Source organism: Cryptotermes secundus, unplaced genomic scaffold, assembly GCF_002891405.2.
Source record: "Cryptotermes secundus unplaced genomic scaffold, Csec_1.0 scaffold250, whole genome shotgun sequence".
Taxonomy (NCBI): domain Eukaryota; kingdom Metazoa; phylum Arthropoda; class Insecta; order Blattodea; family Kalotermitidae; genus Cryptotermes; species Cryptotermes secundus.
The window spans coordinates 1,207,951-1,228,793 of NW_019738873.1; the positions used below are offsets into that span (position 1 = coordinate 1,207,951).

General features: G+C 41.4%; 2 protein-coding genes across 2 annotated transcripts in view; one reads left to right on the top strand and one right to left on the bottom strand.

The window, feature by feature from the left end:
- Positions 1–12,043, top strand: part of LOC111871127 (leucine-rich repeats and immunoglobulin-like domains protein 3) — a 44,674-nt gene extending 32,631 nt beyond the window's left edge. Inside the window, exons 13-14 of the mRNA XM_023863977.2 lie at positions 3–338; positions 10,197–12,043. Coding sequence (XP_023719745.1) covers positions 3–338; positions 10,197–10,588 — 728 coding nt within the window. The 3' untranslated portion in view covers positions 10,589–12,043. The remainder of the gene's footprint in view (positions 1–2; positions 339–10,196) is intronic.
- On the bottom strand, positions 2,392–3,288 carry LOC111871128 (ras-related protein Rab-5B-like). The gene has a single exon (XM_033754114.1). It carries the CDS (start codon positions 3,286–3,288, stop codon positions 2,647–2,649), a length of 642 nt encoding a protein of 213 aa, XP_033610005.1. The 3' UTR covers positions 2,392–2,646.
- Positions 12,044–20,843: the final 8,800 nt, after the last annotated feature.

Consider the following 20,843-nt stretch of genomic DNA (forward strand, 5'->3'; position numbering starts at 1 on the left):
AGCGTCAGGCCCCAGTATGAATGAGAGTGACATGACTGGGATCATCATCATCACAGTTGTGTGCTGTGCAGTTGGCACTTCAATTGTGTGGGTGGTGATAATCTATCAGACTCGCAAACGCATGGGCATAGTGGAAGTACGAAACGATGAGTGCCCGTACCCTGGCACATTACTGTCTGCCACAACGGCCCCTGATGACAGGGACTCAGCCCCACATCTGTACCTTGACACCAACTCGGAGCATTCAAGCGGTAGCAAGGACAGTGGGACTGGTGACTCTGCTGGAAAACATAGCAGCGACAACCTGCTGATGAATGGCCTTGTTCTTAGTCTTGCAGGTAAGCAGGGTATGAGCTTCAGTAGATGTGCAGTACTAGTGAGACATGTGAAGTAATAGCATATTGTGCATCCTGTTGTTTAGTTAGGTAAGGTATCTGTCAACATAGCAATTTCTCAATCTGTCAATATTTCTCATTGAATTTTATTTCTTACCGCTACGTGTTTCGGTGCTCATGGGATCATCAGCAGGTAAGTATAATGTAATACGACTAAAGTAAAGACAGCACACGTAGTTAAAATAAGCAGCGGCACACACACAGGGAGACTACACAGAATAACACCTGTACAGTGCTGAAAACAAGAAGTAGCCGCTGCAGCACTATAGACATAGAGCGAGTAACCCTGAGAATTTTAAATTTTAAAATATAGAAAAAAAAAATTTAAAGGAATTTTTAAAATTGGAACTGAAGATTTAAAAGTGCCAGTTCATGAAAATCAAAATTGACATGTGTAGGCAACAAAGATAATGTACGAATTAGACAAATATCAGCAAAGTAGATTCTGGTAGTGATGACGAAAGGAACAGTTAGGAAGACCGGTGCTTTAAATTTTAAACTAAGTGCAGTGTAACAGCTACGTGAGTGTATACACCTGATGATGGCCATTTGCGGCCGAAACATGTAGTGTAAAAGAAAGCAAGACGAAAGACCTACAATAAAATGTTGCACTTAGGACGGAGTTTATATCATTTAAAGTTAATTGAACTCCCAATATGGTTCCATATTTTGATGCAACGCATCCATATTATAAAAGTTATGCCTTACATTATAATGTGTGAATTACACTGTTACCATTATCAAATTATCAGAAATATACAAGGAATTTGTATTTGCACTTAAACTAATTAAGCACTAGGCCATGAAGACGTATAAGGGAATGGATGTAGAGACCCACGTTTTCTTGACCACAGCACTAGTTGGAGGTGAGTGATCAACTTCACGCCCCAGCCGCTTTACCCATGGGAAAAGAGCCCCTGGTACCCATTGGATAGGAGATTGGGTGGACCCCAGAGCCGGTCTGGATGACATGGAGAAGTGAAAATTCTTGACCCTACTGGGTCTCAATTTGCTTAATGGGGGGTCGAATCCAGCAGGGTCCACTCGGCATGGCGGCCACTGATTGGCCAATTGTACCTGCCCCGGGTGATTATGATGATGGAGAATTTGGTGGAATGAAGATTAGCAGTACTCGGAGAAAACCCACCCTAGCCCCACTTTGTCCACCACAAATCCCACTTGACCAGACCCGGGCCGCCGCGGTGGTGAGCCAGCAACTAACCACTTGAGCTATGTCGCAGCCTAGTGAGTCGCTATACCGACTGCGCTATCCTAAGGACTGAGAAGGGAGGAAAATTTTTCCTTCAGCACAAAAATGCTGTGCCCCATACCAGCATCCTGATGAGGGAGTCAAAGTGGACGGTTTGTTACACTGTACAGTCCAGATTGAGTACTGTCACACTTCCACCTGTTTGTCCCAATGAAGGATGGCCTTCATAGGAAACAATCTGCCAGTGATGATGTGCTCCCTGTGACCATCAAGAAGTGGCTCTGGGAGGCTGACAGCAACTTTTACAGCACTAAGATGTTGGCTCAGTTTGGTGGTTGGGAATATGTATACAAAGAAGTGGCGAATAAGTGGAAAAATAAATAAATGTAAGACTTGTAGTACTTGACATACATGTTTAATTTGCTTACTTTCAGTTGTAGTCAAGGAAATAATTTGGAGGCATCAGTTTCAGAATTACCTTCACATATTTAAAATGTTAATGTATAATATTTGTGTTCTATAGTAAAGTAAAGCTATCCCTGTAAGATGCCGTGAAGGCCCATAGGATTGTGAGACGTTGAGGGTCCCACATTATCTAGACAATCGGCTCAAAGATGGCGGTAAGGTTGTCAGCCTTACATGCTGTCCGCGCTTTACTCCCCAGGAAAATTATTTAATTAATTCCTGGTACTCATTTCTGCTAGAGGCTGAGTCGACCCCATAGGCCATGGAAGGATTAGGTCAATTGAAAAAATTCAGTTACCTCATCGAGACTTGAACCCGCGACCTTCCGGCTTGTAGCATAGCCCCTCAACCAACTATGCTACCATAAGAAAAATAATTTAAGCAAGATACCAGAGCACAGGGCCAGGGAGCCAAACTCCTGCACTCCAATGTGTAAACTGTAACTAAGCATACCAAATATGTAACATATTTCAAAACAATACATGGATTTTCTCCTACCAACACTTTAATTCCATTTTGTCGGTAGTAAACACTGACATGAGTTTTGAAGAAGATCCAAAATGGCATTCAGACGGATCACTTGCAGCATTTTCCCGGTGCCTTCTGCTGACCTTCAGACTCAACCAGTCGCCGATCGTTACCCGTGGTTCCCGCACCAATCACCTGCTCATTCTTTTGGAGCTTTTTGGCAATTGCCAAGAACATATTATTAACATTTATAGCTGTCTTTGCGGAGGTCTCCATGAAGAGCAGACCATTTTCTTCAGCATAACCTTGAGCTTCATCATGTTCCACCATTCTTTTATTGGCCAAATCTGTTTTATTACCCGCAAGTGCAATAACAATATTTGGCAGTGCTAGCCTCTGAAGTTCTTTGACCCACGTCTTGGCTCTCCCAAATGTGTCCTGGTTTGTAATATCATACACCACGATGGCCGCTTGGGCTCCTCTGTAATACAGTGGAGCAACACTATGATACTTCTCTTGGCCTGCAGTGTCCCACACCTGAAATCTAACTGTTGAGTCATCGAGGCATATTGTCTGTGTAAAAAATGCAGCTCCTATTGTGCTTTCTTCATCATCATGGAATTGTCCCTTCACAAACCTCAGTGCTAAACTTGACTTGCCAGCTGAATATTCTCCAAGTAGAACTAGCTTAAACTGGTAAAATTTCCTTTCTGTTCCATTCAGGAATTTGGCTTCACTGCGATTAGCCATAGCAGAACCAAGTGCTATTCTCATCCACTTATAACGTCAGACGTTTCTTGCAACTCCGTTGTAATTACTTCTTGCACCGCTAATCTCGGTGAAGTCTTCTATTCCTTTAGTCAGATGCGAACTGGCTTCTGTTCTACACTGTGCTACACTAAGAACTGACTGGTCTCTTGTCGAAGCTGGGCTTCGACCTCGGCTGTTGCTACGCAACGAACCTTCTGTTGTCATTCAACGCTGCTAACAATTCGTTTCCTTTCATCTCCGAGGAAATCCGATTGTTATCCCAGGCATTTCCAGGCAACGGTCCACTGTTATTGCGTTTGTCGCTGTGGCAACTTTCCATGTATTCGTTGTAACCGTGGAAGCTCACTGTTACCTGTTAACGTACTATTATAGGCGTTGCGCAGCGATGGCTGTAATATAGCGTGTTTCGTTGCTCCCTTCTAAACGTTGTTCGTCCCGAACAGTCTAACGGCACTTCCCTGGTTTCATTTCCTTGTTCTTCCAAGCGCTATCTCCGCCCCCTTCTTCAAGGGTCCTCGTCCCAAGCAGCTCCATGGTCCAGCGTTCGTTGGCCCCATCTTATCTCATTCATTCCTGGGAAGGCCGGTGCTTCTACGTTACCGGCTCCTCCTCGGTGCGCTGTTACATTTTTCGTTTCGGAGGGGGTCGACACCTCCACAAGGAGGCCTTGTCGTAGGCCGACGGAAGATCCAGCTATTCGCTTCGCGATCTTCACGCTGACAATCTCGTAGGTCTTCTTTCGAGTTCCTGTCCATCCTAGGTGCGATCGCTGTCCTGATCTACACCATCCGCTGGCGTCCTTGGTTGGCACATTTTTCTTCTGATATAGCGGCCGTCTGCCGCCTGTGTTCTTTATTCCCTTTCTTCCTTCGTGGAGATTCCGCACTCTTTCTCTGAATCCCCAGATTCTTTCCTAATACTTCGCCCTGATACAGTTTCTCCTGCCGACGCTTCTCTTGCGCCACGCGATTCTTGGACGACCGCACATCTTCCTGTCGGTCTCCTTTGTCTGCCGTGCCACTTTCGCACGGCAGCTCGTCCCTCTGCGGGTGACGGCCAGTCTTCTTCAGCACCCACCCTGCCCCTGGGTCCGTTCGTTAATCTGGCGGCGGCGCTCCGTGGCCAGTTTTCGGTCCCTACGCCGTTTCTTCTTCGGTTCTTCGACCGGCATTATTTTGGCGTCTTCTACGTGGACCTCGTCTTGTTTTGACACTTCAAGTAACCTGTCCGCTGAGGTCTGCTCTTTTTCCATGCGTGCCTCCGTCGTTTCTCAGCAGGCCATCTTCTTTACGTCTGTTTCGGGTTTGAGTTCGACCACCATCTCCTTGTGGCTGGCGGCCATCCTTTCTCGTCAGGCTTTCGTATCTGCGGCCATCTCTTGCATGACCAGAAGCCATCGCATCATCTGCTCCAGGTTTGTCATACCCACGGTGGGTTCTTCCGGAATCCGACACGCGATTTGTATTTAAGAATATTTGTGGATAATATTATATTGAAGGTGGTTAGTATGTTAAAAGATATTTTATATTAAGAATATAGAATTTGCAAATAAAGAATAGAATGTTACTTACTTACTGAGCTGAGCCCTTCTTGAGGAGAAGCCAAATCTGCAGCTACTCAATTTCCCAGCATTTCATGGAACCCGAAGGTTCATTACCCTGTTCACAAGAGCCCTCCACTGGTCCCTATCCTGACCCAGATCAATCCAATCCATTCCATCCCACCCTACTAAGATACATTTTAATATTGTCCACCCATCTACGCCTTGGTCTTCCCAGTGGTCTCTTTCCTTCTGGCATTCCCACCAATATTCTATATGCATTCTTCTTCTCCCCCTTTTGTGCTACATACCCTGCCCACCTCATCCTTCGTGACTTGATCATTCTAATTACACTTGGAGAAGAGTACAAGTTATCAAGCTCCTCATTATGCAGTTTTCTCCAGCCTCCTGTCACTTCATCCCTCTTCGGTCCAAATATTCTCCTGAGCACCCTGTTCTCAAACACCCTCAGTCTATGTTACGCCCTTATTGTCAGAGACCAAGTTTCACACCCATACAGAACCGCAGGAAAAATTGTAGTTTTGTATACTCTAAATTTTATGTTTTTGGACAGCAGATGAGAAGACAAAATGTTTTGGACTGAATGGTAGCAAGCATTACCCGAGTTCAGTCGCCTCTTAATTTCCTCCTGAATCAGGTTTCGATCTGTTATCGTTGTTCCCAAATATCTGAACTGTGCCACGTTTTCAAAACATCTGTTTTTATCGTTATGTCATGATTTTGCCCTGCATTTTGGTGATGAGACAGCTACATATACACTTAGTTTTCTCTGTGTTTACTTCTAGACTAACCTCCTTACTTGCGTCAATTAAAGTTTGTGTGTTTTTCTTTATGGTATCTACATTATCACCTAGTAGATTCACAGCATCGGCATAGACCAACAACTGATGTGTCCCGTTTAATTTCAGTCCTACCTGGTTTTTCTGGACCTTCCTAATATATTCTAAAGCAACATTGAAAAGGATTGGCGATAAAGCATCTCCTTGTTTTAGACCATTCTGGGTAGAGAAATTTATCAGACATATGTTTACCTATATGGACTCTACTGTACCTTTCATTTAAACAGATTTTACTTTGCCTAACTAGTTTTATGAGTACCCCAAACTCTATCAGAATATTGTACAATATCTCCATCCTAACTGAATCATAGGCTTTCTTGAAGTCTGCAAATACCTGATGTAATGTCTCATTGTACTCCCATTTTTTCTCCTATGTGTGACAAATGATCTGTAGTTGATCTGTTACGTCGAAACCACACTGATGATCCCCAATAAATTCATCTATAAATTGACTTAACCTTGAGAGAAGAATTTTGATAAAGTTTTATATGAAGTTGGTAGTAGTGATATCCTCCAACAATTAATACAGCCAGGTTTATCGCCCTTCTTGTGAACTGGTACAGTAATAGATTCTTTCCGATGATCAGGAAATTATTCCTAATGCCAAATAGAAGTAATTAGCTTATGGATCTTAGAATGTAATATTTCGCCTCCTGCTTGAAGTTCTGCCGGAATTTGATCACTACCCAATGACTTATACCTTTTCAATTTTGAAATAGCAATTTCAGCCTCAAAAGTGTTGGGATCCGGTATTAACGGCTCAGCTGTGTGCATTTCTATATGCCTAACATCACTGACCCTATGTACGTTCAGTAACAGAGAAGTAGTTACTCCACCTATTCAAAATGTTATGGGAATCTGCAAGCAGATCACCATTCTCATCCTTCACTAAGTTACTGCTAGGCTGGTAACCCCCCTGAAAGTCATTTATTCCTCAGTACCGGTCTCTCATATTCTTGTTCTTACTGTTCATTGCATGCTTGTCAATTTTGTCTTTCAGATATTTCTTCTTTTTATTCCTGAAATTCCTGCTGGTTTCGCATCTTATATTGTTCAGATTATCCGTATGTATTTCGCTTGGATCCAGTAACCATTGCAATTTGGCTAGTTTTCTTTGGTCTAGTAATTTTGAGCATCTTTCATCGAATCATGGCTTATGCTTTTTTAGGTTCATAGCAATTTAGACTCTCCTTGGCAGAAATTTTGATATTCTGTCTAATAGTTTCCCAAGCTTTATTAACATCCACCTCAGTTTCCAAGTTTTCCAAGGCTGCAAACCTATTTGAGATTTCAACGCGATACTGATCTTTACCCTCTACCTCATTTAATATCTTGAGATTGAACCTCTCCATATGAATTGTATGCGTTGTTTGTTTGCTGACTGCCGGTCTTTCCCTAACCTTTGCCACCACCGGGCATTGGTCAGTATCACGATCTGCTGCCCTGAATGATTGGACATCAAATTTACTTGAATGCCGCCTCCTATCTATCAAAATATGGTCGATTTGATTTTGTATCTTCGCTTCAGGAGATGTCCAAGTAAATTTATGGATGTCACAATGCAGGAACATTGTACTTTTGACAGTAATATTTTCTGATGTGGCCAAGTTTACTTCTCTAACTCCATTATCATTACTAATTTCATGCAAACTCTCATTCCGAATCTTTTGTTTGAAAATATCTTCCCTCGCTACTTTAGCATTGAAATCTCCTACCAAAATTTTCATAGGGTACTTCAGGAAATTATCAAATACATGCTCTACTTCTTCATAGAACCAGCCCCTTATGTCATGAATTTTATCTTCTGTTGGGGCGTGAACATTTGTAATGATGATATCACACCAGTGACCTTTTAGTTTTTTATATGATATCCTATCAGTAACTAACTCTACTCTCATAACTGCTGATACGATTCCCTTATGTACAAAAAAAAAACCTGTACCTAATTAATGATTTTCATTCTCCTTTCCATACAGAAATGTATATTTGCCTGCTGGTGAGATGCCACCTCCGTCCCATCTGACCTCCTGTACCCCCACTAAATCTAACTTATAAGATTTCTTCCGCCACTGCCCTGGGCGAACATGCCCTATACATACTTCTGATGTTTCGTCGTATCGAATCTCATGTCCGTTTTCTTTAGCCTAGGTCGTTTATCCAAGGAATCCGCCCAGGTCTGAGGCTTCTTGAGAATCTTCGCAACAAGTTTATTTTTTACAGTGAGGAGTTCAAGCCCCACGCCCAACCCCCAAGCTGGAGGACCACCCCTTCTTGGCCATCCGCAACTGCTTATTCAATATATTCGCAGCTTCCCTGTATAAGAATAGAATGTTACACAAAATAAATAAAAATATTAAAAATATTCGGAGTTCAGTTAACCGTGGTCATGTTATATGTTACGTAATACTGCCTGATGATAGTCCCATGAGGACCAATACATGTAGCGGTAAGAAATAAAATTCAATCCAAATAATATTGATTGAATGAAAAACCATTTTATGCTGTGTTGACGAATACCTTACCTAACCACGACCTATAAGGTAATACTTATTTTTTGTTTTGTTACTATCCTAACATTCACATGGAATATTATGGAAATTTGGTCTATATAACTGGTGTTCTGGACCAAAGTCCTTATAGTTTACTTCAACAAATATTAGTTTTTAAGAATATGAGTTTCTTCTCCAGCTGGACACTTGTGTCTGTGATTCATGCCAGATTTACAGTGGAAGAGTTTTGTGGCAGAGCAGCCCCAGTTTGTATCAGCCCAATTGTGCCAGGCTGCTATAGTTGTGAACCCTTATGTAGTTACAGTTATGACGACCCGCTGTGGGCGTAACCTGTGAGTTGTGTCGTTAGATAATTGGAACAAGTAAATTTATTATCCATTCAATATTAGTTGGTGTTCCAGTATTTGACAAAACCCATGTTGATAATGAAGTTCTCCAGAAAAGAGGAAAATTCATATTTTTAAGTACTGTGACTTGACACCGAAAAGTGAGAATCATAGAGTCAGAACTGTCGCAAAGGCCACCATTGTTGGGTACCATTGAGCACCAATCACTCACAGCAATGTATGCACACCACGGCCAGTCCCTTACTTCCACTTACGCACATAACAGGCAAAAGAACTGTTAGGGGTGGAAAAAAACCAATCATGGAAAATTGAGTCATCCATGCCTTTGGTTTGGATTTCCATGCAGCAAGCAGCAAAGCCCTTACAGTATTTTTGAAGGGCCTAGGGTTTTCACTATGGTAAACCAGCAGTGGTTTTATTTCTTATTTTAATGTGCCACTTCTCTTTGAAATAACTGTGGACTGCAGCAGCATGGAACATTTTACATGCTGTACAACTTGCTTTTTGCACCCTGTAACTGTTATAGTTGCCACCTTATTCATTCTGTAAGCACACACAGTAACTGCAGACTTCTCACCTCTTCCTTATCGTTTAATAATTTCTGTTTTAGTTTCCATAATTATAATGTGCTCCTTACCCGTCTTACACTTCCTCCTTGCAAGGGCCATGGTTAGCTGACAGAGAGGGCGTCTTCTTGGGATGGTCTGTGGTCAGGGTATCCTTCCCCTTATGTTAGGTCCCTGACGTGACTGATGCAAGTCTGAAATTTTGGTGTAAAAATTTTGAACCGCAAGTGCTGCCAGCTAATGGGGCTTGCCTGTTTGTTTTAGTAGGTTTTTTTTTCCTAAGAACAACTAATAAAGACAACATTGAATCCGTGGAAATTGCAGGACAGGATAAGCAACACTGCTGGGCTTTGAGAGGGCAAATGTTTTTAGTAACAGTGAAGCCTTAAACTATGACATATGTACAGTACCTTTTTAAAGATTCTGGAAAACTATGACTATTTCCGTTGGGGGAAGGGGTTTGAAACCTACAAAAAATAACCAAAATATTAGTTCAGTAATATAAATTATGCTTTGTGTACAAAGGCTAGTTGTTTGAAATCTTTGTATATGGATTAATGGATTTATTCTAAACCGTCTAGTTTTCGTTTGAAAATTAAAGCTATAAATTGTATTAAATATATTGTGACCTGATGCAGAGTTGAACATTTATATTGAAAACTTCACCAGGTGTGTAAGTGCCTGGAAATTGAATGTTCCATATGAAACAGGTTAATGCCTGACATAGATAAATGTACACAGTTCATTAGAATATACATGTTATTTATGTATAACTAGAAACATGTGGTGTTAAGATACATGTGAAATTTAAATGTATCAATATCTTTCACAAAAAAAAAGCAAGGACAGCATCCCTTATATTTAAAAGTTTAAGAAAGTGATTAATATCCCATACTTGAAGCTTAACATATCCTTAGGCTGCTTTACTTAATAGAACAAAAAGAAGACATTCTAAATACTTCCTAAGTACTCTTAATTGTATCTATGTTTTCTGAAATTGAGGCAATTCAAGATAGCTTACTTTGCTGTTAGATGTTTCATATGCTTGTAATGTTTACTTGCAGCTACAGGAGGCAGTAATCATAGCATGGAAGGTACGAACCATATGCATGGAGGAATGGCCAATATTCTTGATGCAGTCACTGCACCTCCAGTCCTACGGAACAGTTTTCATCCACATCGAACCAATCATGACCGGTGTTATGTTGGTGCTTGTGGCAGCTATCCACACTCACATTCAAAGCGCTGGTCAGATCCACATGTCATGGGGCAGCCTGCACAGCCCAACTCCTACTATAGCCTGCCCAAGAACCTTCACCCAGAGATTGGTAAGGGGCCCAAGTTCGGTGCCAGTGCCTCTAGTCAGGTGGAAGACAGCAAGGGCAGCAGCGCGATGACGGAGGAGGACACAGATGAGGAGCTCATTCCTTGCATCCGTGCCTTGGGGCCGCAGTGATTAATGAATATTGAACTTAGACATAGAAGCAACACGCTATTATCAGATTTCATGCTGATAAATCCAGCTCTGAAAATACATGGCTCAGGATTTTAACTGGAGTAACTAGAAGCTCCAAATTGTAGCTGTGAAATGTTTTAGTAAAACTCTTCAGGTGATAAAAATAAAGATATATTAAACAGAATATTTTCTGATGCCACCAATTTAAAAGAGATAATTGGGGTTTCAAATTTTGTGGTATTTTCAAGAGGCTTTAATTTCATAAAAATGTTATTGTTTATCAAAGAAACAATTTTATTTGCAAGAATAAATGTATTTTCAAAGTAATTAATTGTTTAAAAGATAGTAAATACAAATTATTTTAATTCATATTACATCCAGGTATGCAGTAATACTTCCGTTTTATTTCTTCATTTGTTTCATTTCATTGAACTAATGTACACGTTATATCTTGAAAGTATTTATTTCAGTATTTATTTCTAAGTAGAAGTTCATGTATATACATAATATATGTAGCTACCTGTCAGTTCATTACATACTTGTGTAGTTAGAAATTGTGAAAATTCTGCTTTTTATGCCTTAAAGAGTAGTCTTTTGTTAAAATGCAGTATATGAACACTTTTTAGAATTGTATGCAATGTTTTTGTTTGATTTTCAGGGTTGGATAGTTAGTTGATTACTTGTTAGGTTGGGTCAGGAATTCTGCCAGCTGGTGTTCTTGTTTAGATATTAACTGATGCCGGGAGGCATCTTTTGTGTAGCTGTAACATAATTCTGCATTTCAAATTCAGTCATCAGTATTAGTCCCTGTCAAAGCTCTGAATGCTGTTTCTGTTGAGGTTAATGTACAAAGTTGACGAAGTCGCTATGGTGATTATAGAACTCAAAGTATTTGACTGTGCCATGACTGTGGTGTGTTTGCATCTTATGCTATGAAACATGAAGGCAGAAAACTGTTTTTAGTTTTAAAAAGTGACATTAACCAGAATAGCCATGAATTGGCTGGAGCTGGTGTAATTTATTGGAAATAGAAGAGTAAAGTGAATGAAAGAATCTTCCATGAAAATTCTTAGTTTAAAAGTAGCAGCATTTTATCTCATATTGTGAAGGTTTGTATGATATTGCGTAAGGTAAACTGGCAGCTTTCAGAAATTGCAGCTCTAAAATTATTGTTTAATGCCTGTGTAATGAATACTGTTTGTTCAGCTGTAAATTATTCTCTCTGGTGAAACTTATATTCTTGAAGCTGTGTTTATGAAAATGAAGAAATCTGTGTCAGCCAATTGGAAAGTGGGTGACATGTTGGTAGTGTTTATGCCAGCTGTATGTCTAGCATGTAATCATTGGTAACAAATAATTCCTTTTTGTGTATTTATGCACATGCAGTAATGGGGTACAAGTATCCTTACCTTTCATGTACACACCAAATAAAGGCAAAAATGTATTGAATAAAAACGACTTCATTAATTCCGTTTTATAACGAAGAATGTTAAACAGATAAGTGAAGCTTGTATTTCAAGATCATGCACCTGTTGTGTGGAAGAATACATTACAGTGAAATTCACATTCATGGTTCCTTTGAGGAGCAGTAGATCTGAGAATTGTGTAAAATTTAGCGCTGGATTATGACTTAAGAGCATTGAAATTGAATGTTCACCGAAGGAAAACCTTCAATTGATGAACATTAAGTAGAGGTTCCACTTCCCTCATTCTGCCAGTGGGATGTGGCAGTTTCCTTTCTTTCTTGAAACATGATATTGGCCATAATATGCAGGCAGCGCGGAATGGATTAGTACAGAACTTGTAATACCTGTGTACATATGAACTTAGAAATGTGACTGGATTAATGTGGTATCAATTGGATATGTGAGAGGACTAGGCGAAGATAGATTGGAAGAGAACGCTTTATAACTTACGTGAAAGATTTTGTTGGAGCCTATCTTCACATATTACCAAATCTCAGTGTTATCTCTGCTTTGCAGGTGTGGAGTGAATATATGTGTTACTGTGCTTTCTTCTTTTCTTCTGTTGAAAAGAGGTAATTATTTAGGCATGAGGCCACAGTAAGTTGTCCTTACAGAACTGACTAACAAAGGTATGTTTGTAGCTATGGGAAAATGGCAGCATTGGTTAGCATGAGACTAAGGGTAACGATAAAGGGCCTCCGTAGTCTAGAGGTAACGTTCCCACCTCATGACTCGTGGTACGCGGGTTCAAACCGGCGGAGGTCGTAGAATTTTTAAGGGCGGAAAAATTCAGGGAACAAGTCCTCCGGGAGGGACTTTAAACCGTGGGTCCCGTGTCGTAGCTTTACGGCACGTAAAAGAACCTCATATCTCCATAGGAGGTCACTGAGCCAAATTCAAGGACATTTCCCGCCCAACAGTAGTCTCTAACGCCTCTGATAGATGGGGGAAGCATTATAGATACCGCCAAGCCAGTAGAGGCCGAACTCACTGGCTCGGTCGGGACTGATAGTACGCACCAATATAAGTAGGGTATAGAGACTGGTAGAATATCATAGAGGGAAGCACAATGGACCAATACTGGTCTAAGTGCATGGGGAAACCCACCCTCTCCAATAACTAACTAACTAAGGGTAACGATATCGGAATTCGCCAATAAACACATTGATTCACATTGATGTTATTTCACTTATTTGTTCTACAAACCACACTCTTTAATTTACTGTATGTAAATGCATGTAATTACAACTTCTTATTTGAAATGATAATCCACTTCACTGAATTTATTTTTTGGAATAGGCTTTGGAGCATGCAGAGGTCACATCCATGCATTTGAGAATGTTTTTTCTAAACATTCTCAAATGCATGGATGTGACCTCTGAGGAGCTTGGAGATAGATTGGACGTTCTAACTTTGGGGATTAAATATTCGATATGAAGACAGTAAAAGGATGGACATTCTCAGAACACCAAAATTGAACAACTAATGCTACTGACTGCAGTCGGTTCCATCAAAATGTGTTGCCTGAAGGTGGCCCTGTGCGGCTGAAACTTGTAGCCAGACATAGAATATATTTTAATTACATTTTAAGAACATTTTACCTGAAATTTTAGTGATTTGAATGTAAGTTTGGTGTCATCTGAAGTAAAAAGTGTTACATTATAGGCGTTAAGGGGAAACTAGCGCTACTCTAATGCAACAGGATGCCGAAATATAATACTTTGAGTTATTGAAACCAAGACATGACTATATTAATAAGATTCCTCCATCTCCACAAAGGGGTTAATAGTTTTATTAATATTCTCTGTATTAGATAATGAAATTTTAATACAGAAGCAGCGAGAAATTGAGTCTCTGTTATGGTTTGTGAATGTGTATACAGGTTACGTAACATATCCTGTAACTATTCTAAGAAGAAGATGCATTCTAATTTGGGAATAAAATTCAGATCGTTGGTGAACCTTCAAGAGTACACATAAGAGTATTTAAGCTGCCATTGAGCGTTTTGTAAAATATAACTGAGCATATGTATACAGAGAGAGATTTCTGAAAACATGATCAGAGAAAATCGAAATTGCAATGGAAGACACTCAATAATGATATAAATAAAATTGTTTATATTACAACACGCTAGCATAGTTGGTTGAAATACTATGCTACAAGCCCGAAGGTCGCGGGTTCGATTCCTGATGAGATCATTGGATTTTTCAGTTTACCTAATCCTTCCAGCCGCACTATGGACCTGGGATCGACTCAGCCTCTAACAGAAATGAGTACCAGGAATCTTCCTGTGGTAAAGGGTGGCCAACATGTCAGGCTGACAGACTCACTGCCAAGTGTGTGAATGGATGATGAGATCTGACATGAGCTCAGCTTCTGTAGAAGAACGCTCTATCTCCATCCTATTACTGGGAGTACTGATTTGCATCTAACTTCCTCCCCTCATATGTACTGCACCGAATCGAACGAGATACCAAAGAATCTGGAAATGCATGTTCTAGCTCGACGGTTATGGCTGGGGGTGCAAGGGTGAAGTGGAAGACTGCGGAGTCAGAACAAATGTACCTTTTTTGTTTACTGTACTTGCCTTTCAGACATACTACACACACAAAATAATCGTTTGTGTGTAGGGTCTGTCATCTCTCGAAACAGATTTTGTGATATCGTGTACAAGGTTTTGTCAACGAAACATGAATGTAGACTATGGTTACTCCATGGAGGCGTAATGGTGAATTGTGGCATATGGACCCGTTGGTAGGAAAAGGCCTCGAAACGAGATAACAGCCATTACTATGCATCGGTGCGGTAAACATGCCTCTACAAAAATATCTAGTTACTGTTGGAAACGGTGTTTCATACTCGGTCGGTGCAAAGGGGTTACAAGAAATACAGTTGGGGCGACCCAGTTATTTGCAAGAGTTCGGCTGTGAAGAGAATAGTTGTCAGTTGATAGGCAGTTCTGCACGGGAGGCTATGAAGATAGGACTGAGCGCGGAAAGCTGAAGAATCTCCACTGTTAGAAGCCGTTGCTAGGGAACGGCCGATGACATAGCAGGCTGGAAAAATCTTAGCTGGTGCTATGGTGAGTTGTGAATTGTGGAGATTAACAGTGGCGCTGTAACGCCCGTAGTTCCGAATGGTGTGTATTGGTCAAATCCATTCAACAATCCATACCCCGTCTAGAGTCACACACTCTTAAATCGTGACAATGTGTTCCACGAGAATGATAGCGGGTTGTATCCTTTCGGACCCCACAAAAAAAAATGGAAAAAAAAACTGCAAGTTCCAAAACTATCCCACTGTACAGAACAGTAAGGGAAAAACTCCAAAGAATATACTGGCAGGATCAGCTGTCAGAATCCCAGAACAGATGCCACAATATGAACCGTTCTCTCCATTATTGGCTCTCTGGTCTCGCCACCTCGTCCGCCTTTCCCGTAAGATGTCATCACCCGTAACATTCTATCTTCGGTGGCGTCGAGTCACTTGTTCCTTCCTTCCCACCAATCAGTTCCGGATATCGACTATATCTCGATACACTAACGGTGACTGCAAGTGGCCCAATGTATGCTGTTAAATTATTGTTTTGTGTGTAGTCCGTTATAGTGGCACAAGCAAACAAACTGTTTGAAACTTGCATGTACGGTTACAGCAAATCCGACTTGTTCATGCAAAGTTTCACCACACTTCAGAGTAATTGGACGAAATCGAATTTGTTTGGTGTTTGGTCGTGTCATATAGTCGCCCATTCATATATTTACAGTGAAATGGAAACATTAGTGAACTCAAAGACGGAGTATCAGTGTAGAATTTCAGTAGTAACTTGTACCAAAACAGAGATGTTTAAGAATGTGGGTTGAAATGGGACAGGAGCTGTATGTGACGGGTGAGTAACATTTGTAACGTACATTTTGTCGCTACATTTACACGACGATACAAAACAGTCTCACAAGGAAATACAAAATATTTATCCACATTTTCAGACATGTAGCGAATCGCTTATTACATTATATTCATTCATTCATCAGTAATCTGTCAGATGACAGGTCCACAGCCTCTTCCAAAACAGTTTCTCCACTTAATGCGATCTTCTGTTTTTGGAAAGAGACTATCCAGGAATAGTGATAATGTGGTAGTTTTTCCATTTGCTTTCCACATCGCAGTACAACAGCCGTTCAAACCACTCTGGTCACGCCTGTTGCTATACGAACTTGAACCATCTCGAGCATCATTTTCTCTGTGCTTCAAGTCGCCGCTGATGACGCTGCTTCCGGCATCAGTTTTCGGTGTCTCTCTTCGTCTGATGCCTACCCTTTGACCTGTCCAGCAAGGGAGACCCTGCCAGTAGTTACGCTACCGCTGGTATAGCTCTCAGGGTCCTTGGCATACTCAAACACCCTCACCACGATAAGGTGGAGACTGAACAATCTGAAGATTGTTGTCAATCCAACGCGAGATCAGAAATATTGTTTGAATGAGGCTCTAGTTTGCTGCTTGGATAATATTATTGTGTTGTCTACTGCGTTCTAATGAAATGCCAGTTTCGCTTGAAAGTTCTTGGAGTGGATATTCCATATATATCACAATAATATGAAGAAGCCATAGACATTTTATAATACTTACTGTATTGTGTGGCTGAACATATTTTTTTATGGGGAATCTCTTTTGTAGATATTTCTGAGGCGCGTTACACAGTTCTGCATGGTCTGGATAATCTGTAGTTCAATATAGCTTCTTCAACACTCCTCTCTCGCCTACAACATGTACTCCTTCAGTGGGCATGCCTCGTCACACAATAGAGCATGCGGGAGCTATAATTCAGTTTCCGCATGACACTTTCGAGATGAATGATAGTTTTTTCTTGAGATTCTGAAATGTCGTGCAATTTGAAAATATTCCACCTTCGATTTTCCCTCCATGGACACGGATGTCAATGAAAATGAATTTATAGTTTTCATTTACTACGCCTTGAAGAACAATGGAATCGTACTGCTTGCAGTCGCAGCACATTCAACCACCTTCATCTGTTGCTGCCCTCTGAACTGTGTGGTGGTCCTAACTGTGTAGCACTTTATTATATCCTCTGTCTTAAGTTATCTCTGACTCGACACAATGCTGGTTGGAGAGTAAAATATTAAGTTTTTACGTTTCATTGCAGCAGGACAGATATAAACCTGGAGAGAGTTTATTATACTGAAGAGGTCGAAAGGAGGAAGGAATTTATCCCAGTCCCTTTCCTTGTTCTCGTGCAGTGAACTGGCATTTGCATCGTTGTAGATTCATGAAAGTAAAGCAGCTTAAATTCTAAATTTACTTACCATTTACGCCTCATTAGCTGAGATGTAAGGAGTGCAGTCATTTGTTTCTTTCTGTTCCTTACTATGTCAAAATCACTGATAATATTTAGTTCGATTTTTTTAATTTAATGCAATATATATGTATAACCACACTGAAACCCTCGACTGATTCGTACTTAAATAATTGAATCAGAAAACTTAGTATTTGCAGCCACCAGCAGCTTCACGCGCTCAGTTCCTTCCTGTCCAGCGCATATTCAGCAACTGAACTCTCTCTCAATTCCCTGATCCTGCCTGGGGTCCTCGTTATATAGCCCCGGAGCGGACCCAACAGAAAATACCTCCAACAATCACCCTATTGTTGTAGACGCGTATTTACCGGATCTTTTGCTTAAAACGGACTGGATCACTGTTGTTCCATCGTTACGTTCGTGTATGTAGCGGGCGATACCTAGCAACGGCTACTGTTTACAGAGTCACCGTTTAGAAACTGGTCTATACGCCACAATATTCATTTCTCTTAATATATTTTCCGAAAATTATCTAAAATATGACAACGTATAACAAAATGGACAATAGGAAACCCGAACTGGCCAGTTCAAAAATTTGCTTTACAGAGTAAATCTTTCGAAGCACTGGGTGAAGGAACGTCTGCAAAGAATTGTGTACCGTGTTTGATGGAGCTGCAATTCCGCTGAAGGGGGCTGTAGCCAGGCTTGTTATTCAAATAAAGGGGATTCACATCAGAGCAGTAATGGCGTTGCGCGACCCACATGATCCAGTTCGTGTTGACTGGTCGAACATTTCACGGCCCGGTCATTGGCCTTTCCTCTCAATGACTGCACTGGGGATAGATTAGAGGGTTTTCTTATGCTATTTCAGCCTCTATTCTGAAGAATAACTCGCTTTCGTGAGGGGGAAAAATATATTATGGAATAAAGAAAGTTGCTGGAAATGAAGAATGCGACGTGTATTACTATTATTATTAACAGGTTAAGTCTTGCCAAAGCTTGGAGCGCTTCCTACGAATTCAAAATTTCATTTGTAACAAAACGGAGAGTATTTCGTTTTGAGGTTTAATACTTCATTTATCTCTCTAAATGCGAGGGTACGAAATGTTGTCTCTATAAAATCTACTCGTACTGTGAAAACTCTGAAAGTCCTCCCTCTGGCTAGACATTACGCCAAGTGGAGGTTAAGCTCCACCATTTGCAGTTTTGGTGATTTCACGTCCTGCTGGTTTATCCTCAAGGAACAGTTTACAAGCATCATCGGATATGACGCTACGTATGCACGGGGGCACTCGTTAGCGTAGTTGGTTGAGGCACTAAGCTACAAGCCGGAAGGTCGTGGTTTCATTTCCCGATGTCATTGGATTTTTCAATTGACCTAATCCTTCCGGCCGCACTATGGTCCTGGGGTGGACGCAGCCTCTAACAGAAATGAGTTTAAAGAATCTTCCTGGGGGTAAAGGGCGGCCGGAGCGTAAGTTTGGTAACCTCACCGCCATATCTGAGCCCATTGTTTAGAAAATGTGGCAGTCTCGACGTCTCACAACGCATTTGGCTTCACTGTGTGTTACAGGGATGGCCTTGCCTTTATTACGTTCCTGTGTTAAATCTTTGTGTCTCAAGCAAATAGCCGATCCGCTTTTGTTTTGCTATGTCAGGTAATGGTAGAAATTTTCCAGAAATGGNCCTCCACTGTGTGTTACAGGGATGGCCTTACCTTTATTACGTTCCTGTGTTAAATCTTTGTGTCTCAAGCAATAACCGATCCGTTTTTGTTTTGCTATGTCAGGTAATGGTAGAAATTTTCCAGAAATGGGAGTGGAGATTTCTAGTTTCCTTCATTCAGAAATTTAATATTTAGTTCTGTTTCGACTAAGAACGTGTCTGTCTATAGACACATTGTGGGGTTCACAAGATGAGGATCGGTCTTTCCAAGAACTTCTGCCAATACAAGGGAGCGCACAGGGACACAAAATGCGAAGATGTACACATGCTTCAACAGCAATACTATTCCGTGACCCCAGCTTGCACGGGAACTAAGACGAAATTTACTTTGTATCAGAATTATATCCAATTGAAGTAAACAGCAAGACATGTTCGTAACTGGAACCCACAGATCAAAAGCTGCGTATTGAAATGAAGGAGCAACAAAGTCCTGAGACCGTGCGATTGACAACCGAATCACGCAAACATGCTCAGCGGAGCTGCTACGTGGGTAGCTTCCCTTATTTACCTTTCGTAGAAGCATTGTCTCCACAACAAAAATCATAACGCTACTGATTTGATTTTAAACTTTCGCCCGCTCGAACGCTGGAATCGCGGGTTCGAATCCACCTCAAATTATGGATGTATGTTTCTTCTGTTTGTGTTGTTCTGCGTAATACATAGCGGCCTTGCGACGGGCTGATCCAGCCTAAGGTGTCCTATCATCTTTGTCTAAGGCGGCCCATACACCTACTAGTCTGGCTCGGCGAGGAGCCGGGCTCGGATTAATTTAACTACATACGTATGAGCGTGGCGACCCACACACGGACGAGTTTGGCTCATTGGAACCCGAGCCGAGTCGGCCTCGCGAGCCAGACTCGTACGTGTATAGGCCCCCTTAAGGGCTGTAGCAAGGGAGAGAAGAGAGGGGTCAGAATTTGGTGTTAATGCTACACCCCCTCCCTTCCCCTGAGCGTACATGCCTAAGCAAAGTGTTCGTTATGCTTAACTAAGCAAGCAGTACGTCATGTGGACGCATGACAGAGTGCATCTATGGCTCTACAGGCCTTTGTAGGGCCTTGGCCGCTTTTCGGTTTCTTGATCCTATACACAGCCGGTATGACTACTTAGACGAGGGATCAGCCAATCGCAAGGCCGCTACCTGCACACAGGACAACACACACAGAATAGACGCACACAGACATTCATACCTCGAGGGGGGTTCGAAACCACGACCCCAGCGTTCGAGGGGGTCACTGTGATCGGCAGGGGATGTATGGACCCATGTTTTCTTGACCTCGGTACTAGTTGGAGTTGAGTGATCAGATTCACGCCCCGGCCGCTTTACCCCCGAGGAAAGCGCCCTCGGTACCCATTGGTTAGAAAGCTGGGTGGAGCAGGACGTGCCATTGGAAACTTTGGCCGTAATTCGTAAGGGCATCATTTCTATGGAAAATGTTAATTGAAATCTCAACAATACACACGTCTGAAGGAAATCAGATTACATTTCATCGCCTGGCCCCGAACGAATCCGCTATTGCGTGTCGTTGGGTTTGTGGACAGGTCTAATCCTGGTAGCTCCTGTGTGTTCTCCCTCATGGATATTGATGAGTTGATTATTGTATAACAATGCTTATTCTACTGCACTAATTTTATACATCGAATGATAGGTTTACTGGACGCGAGGAATTGTTAAAGGGACGAGGAGGAAAATTTTACGATACAAACAGAGAATTTGTCTTGGGATAGACGTTCTCCGGGATGAAGATCTTTCGAA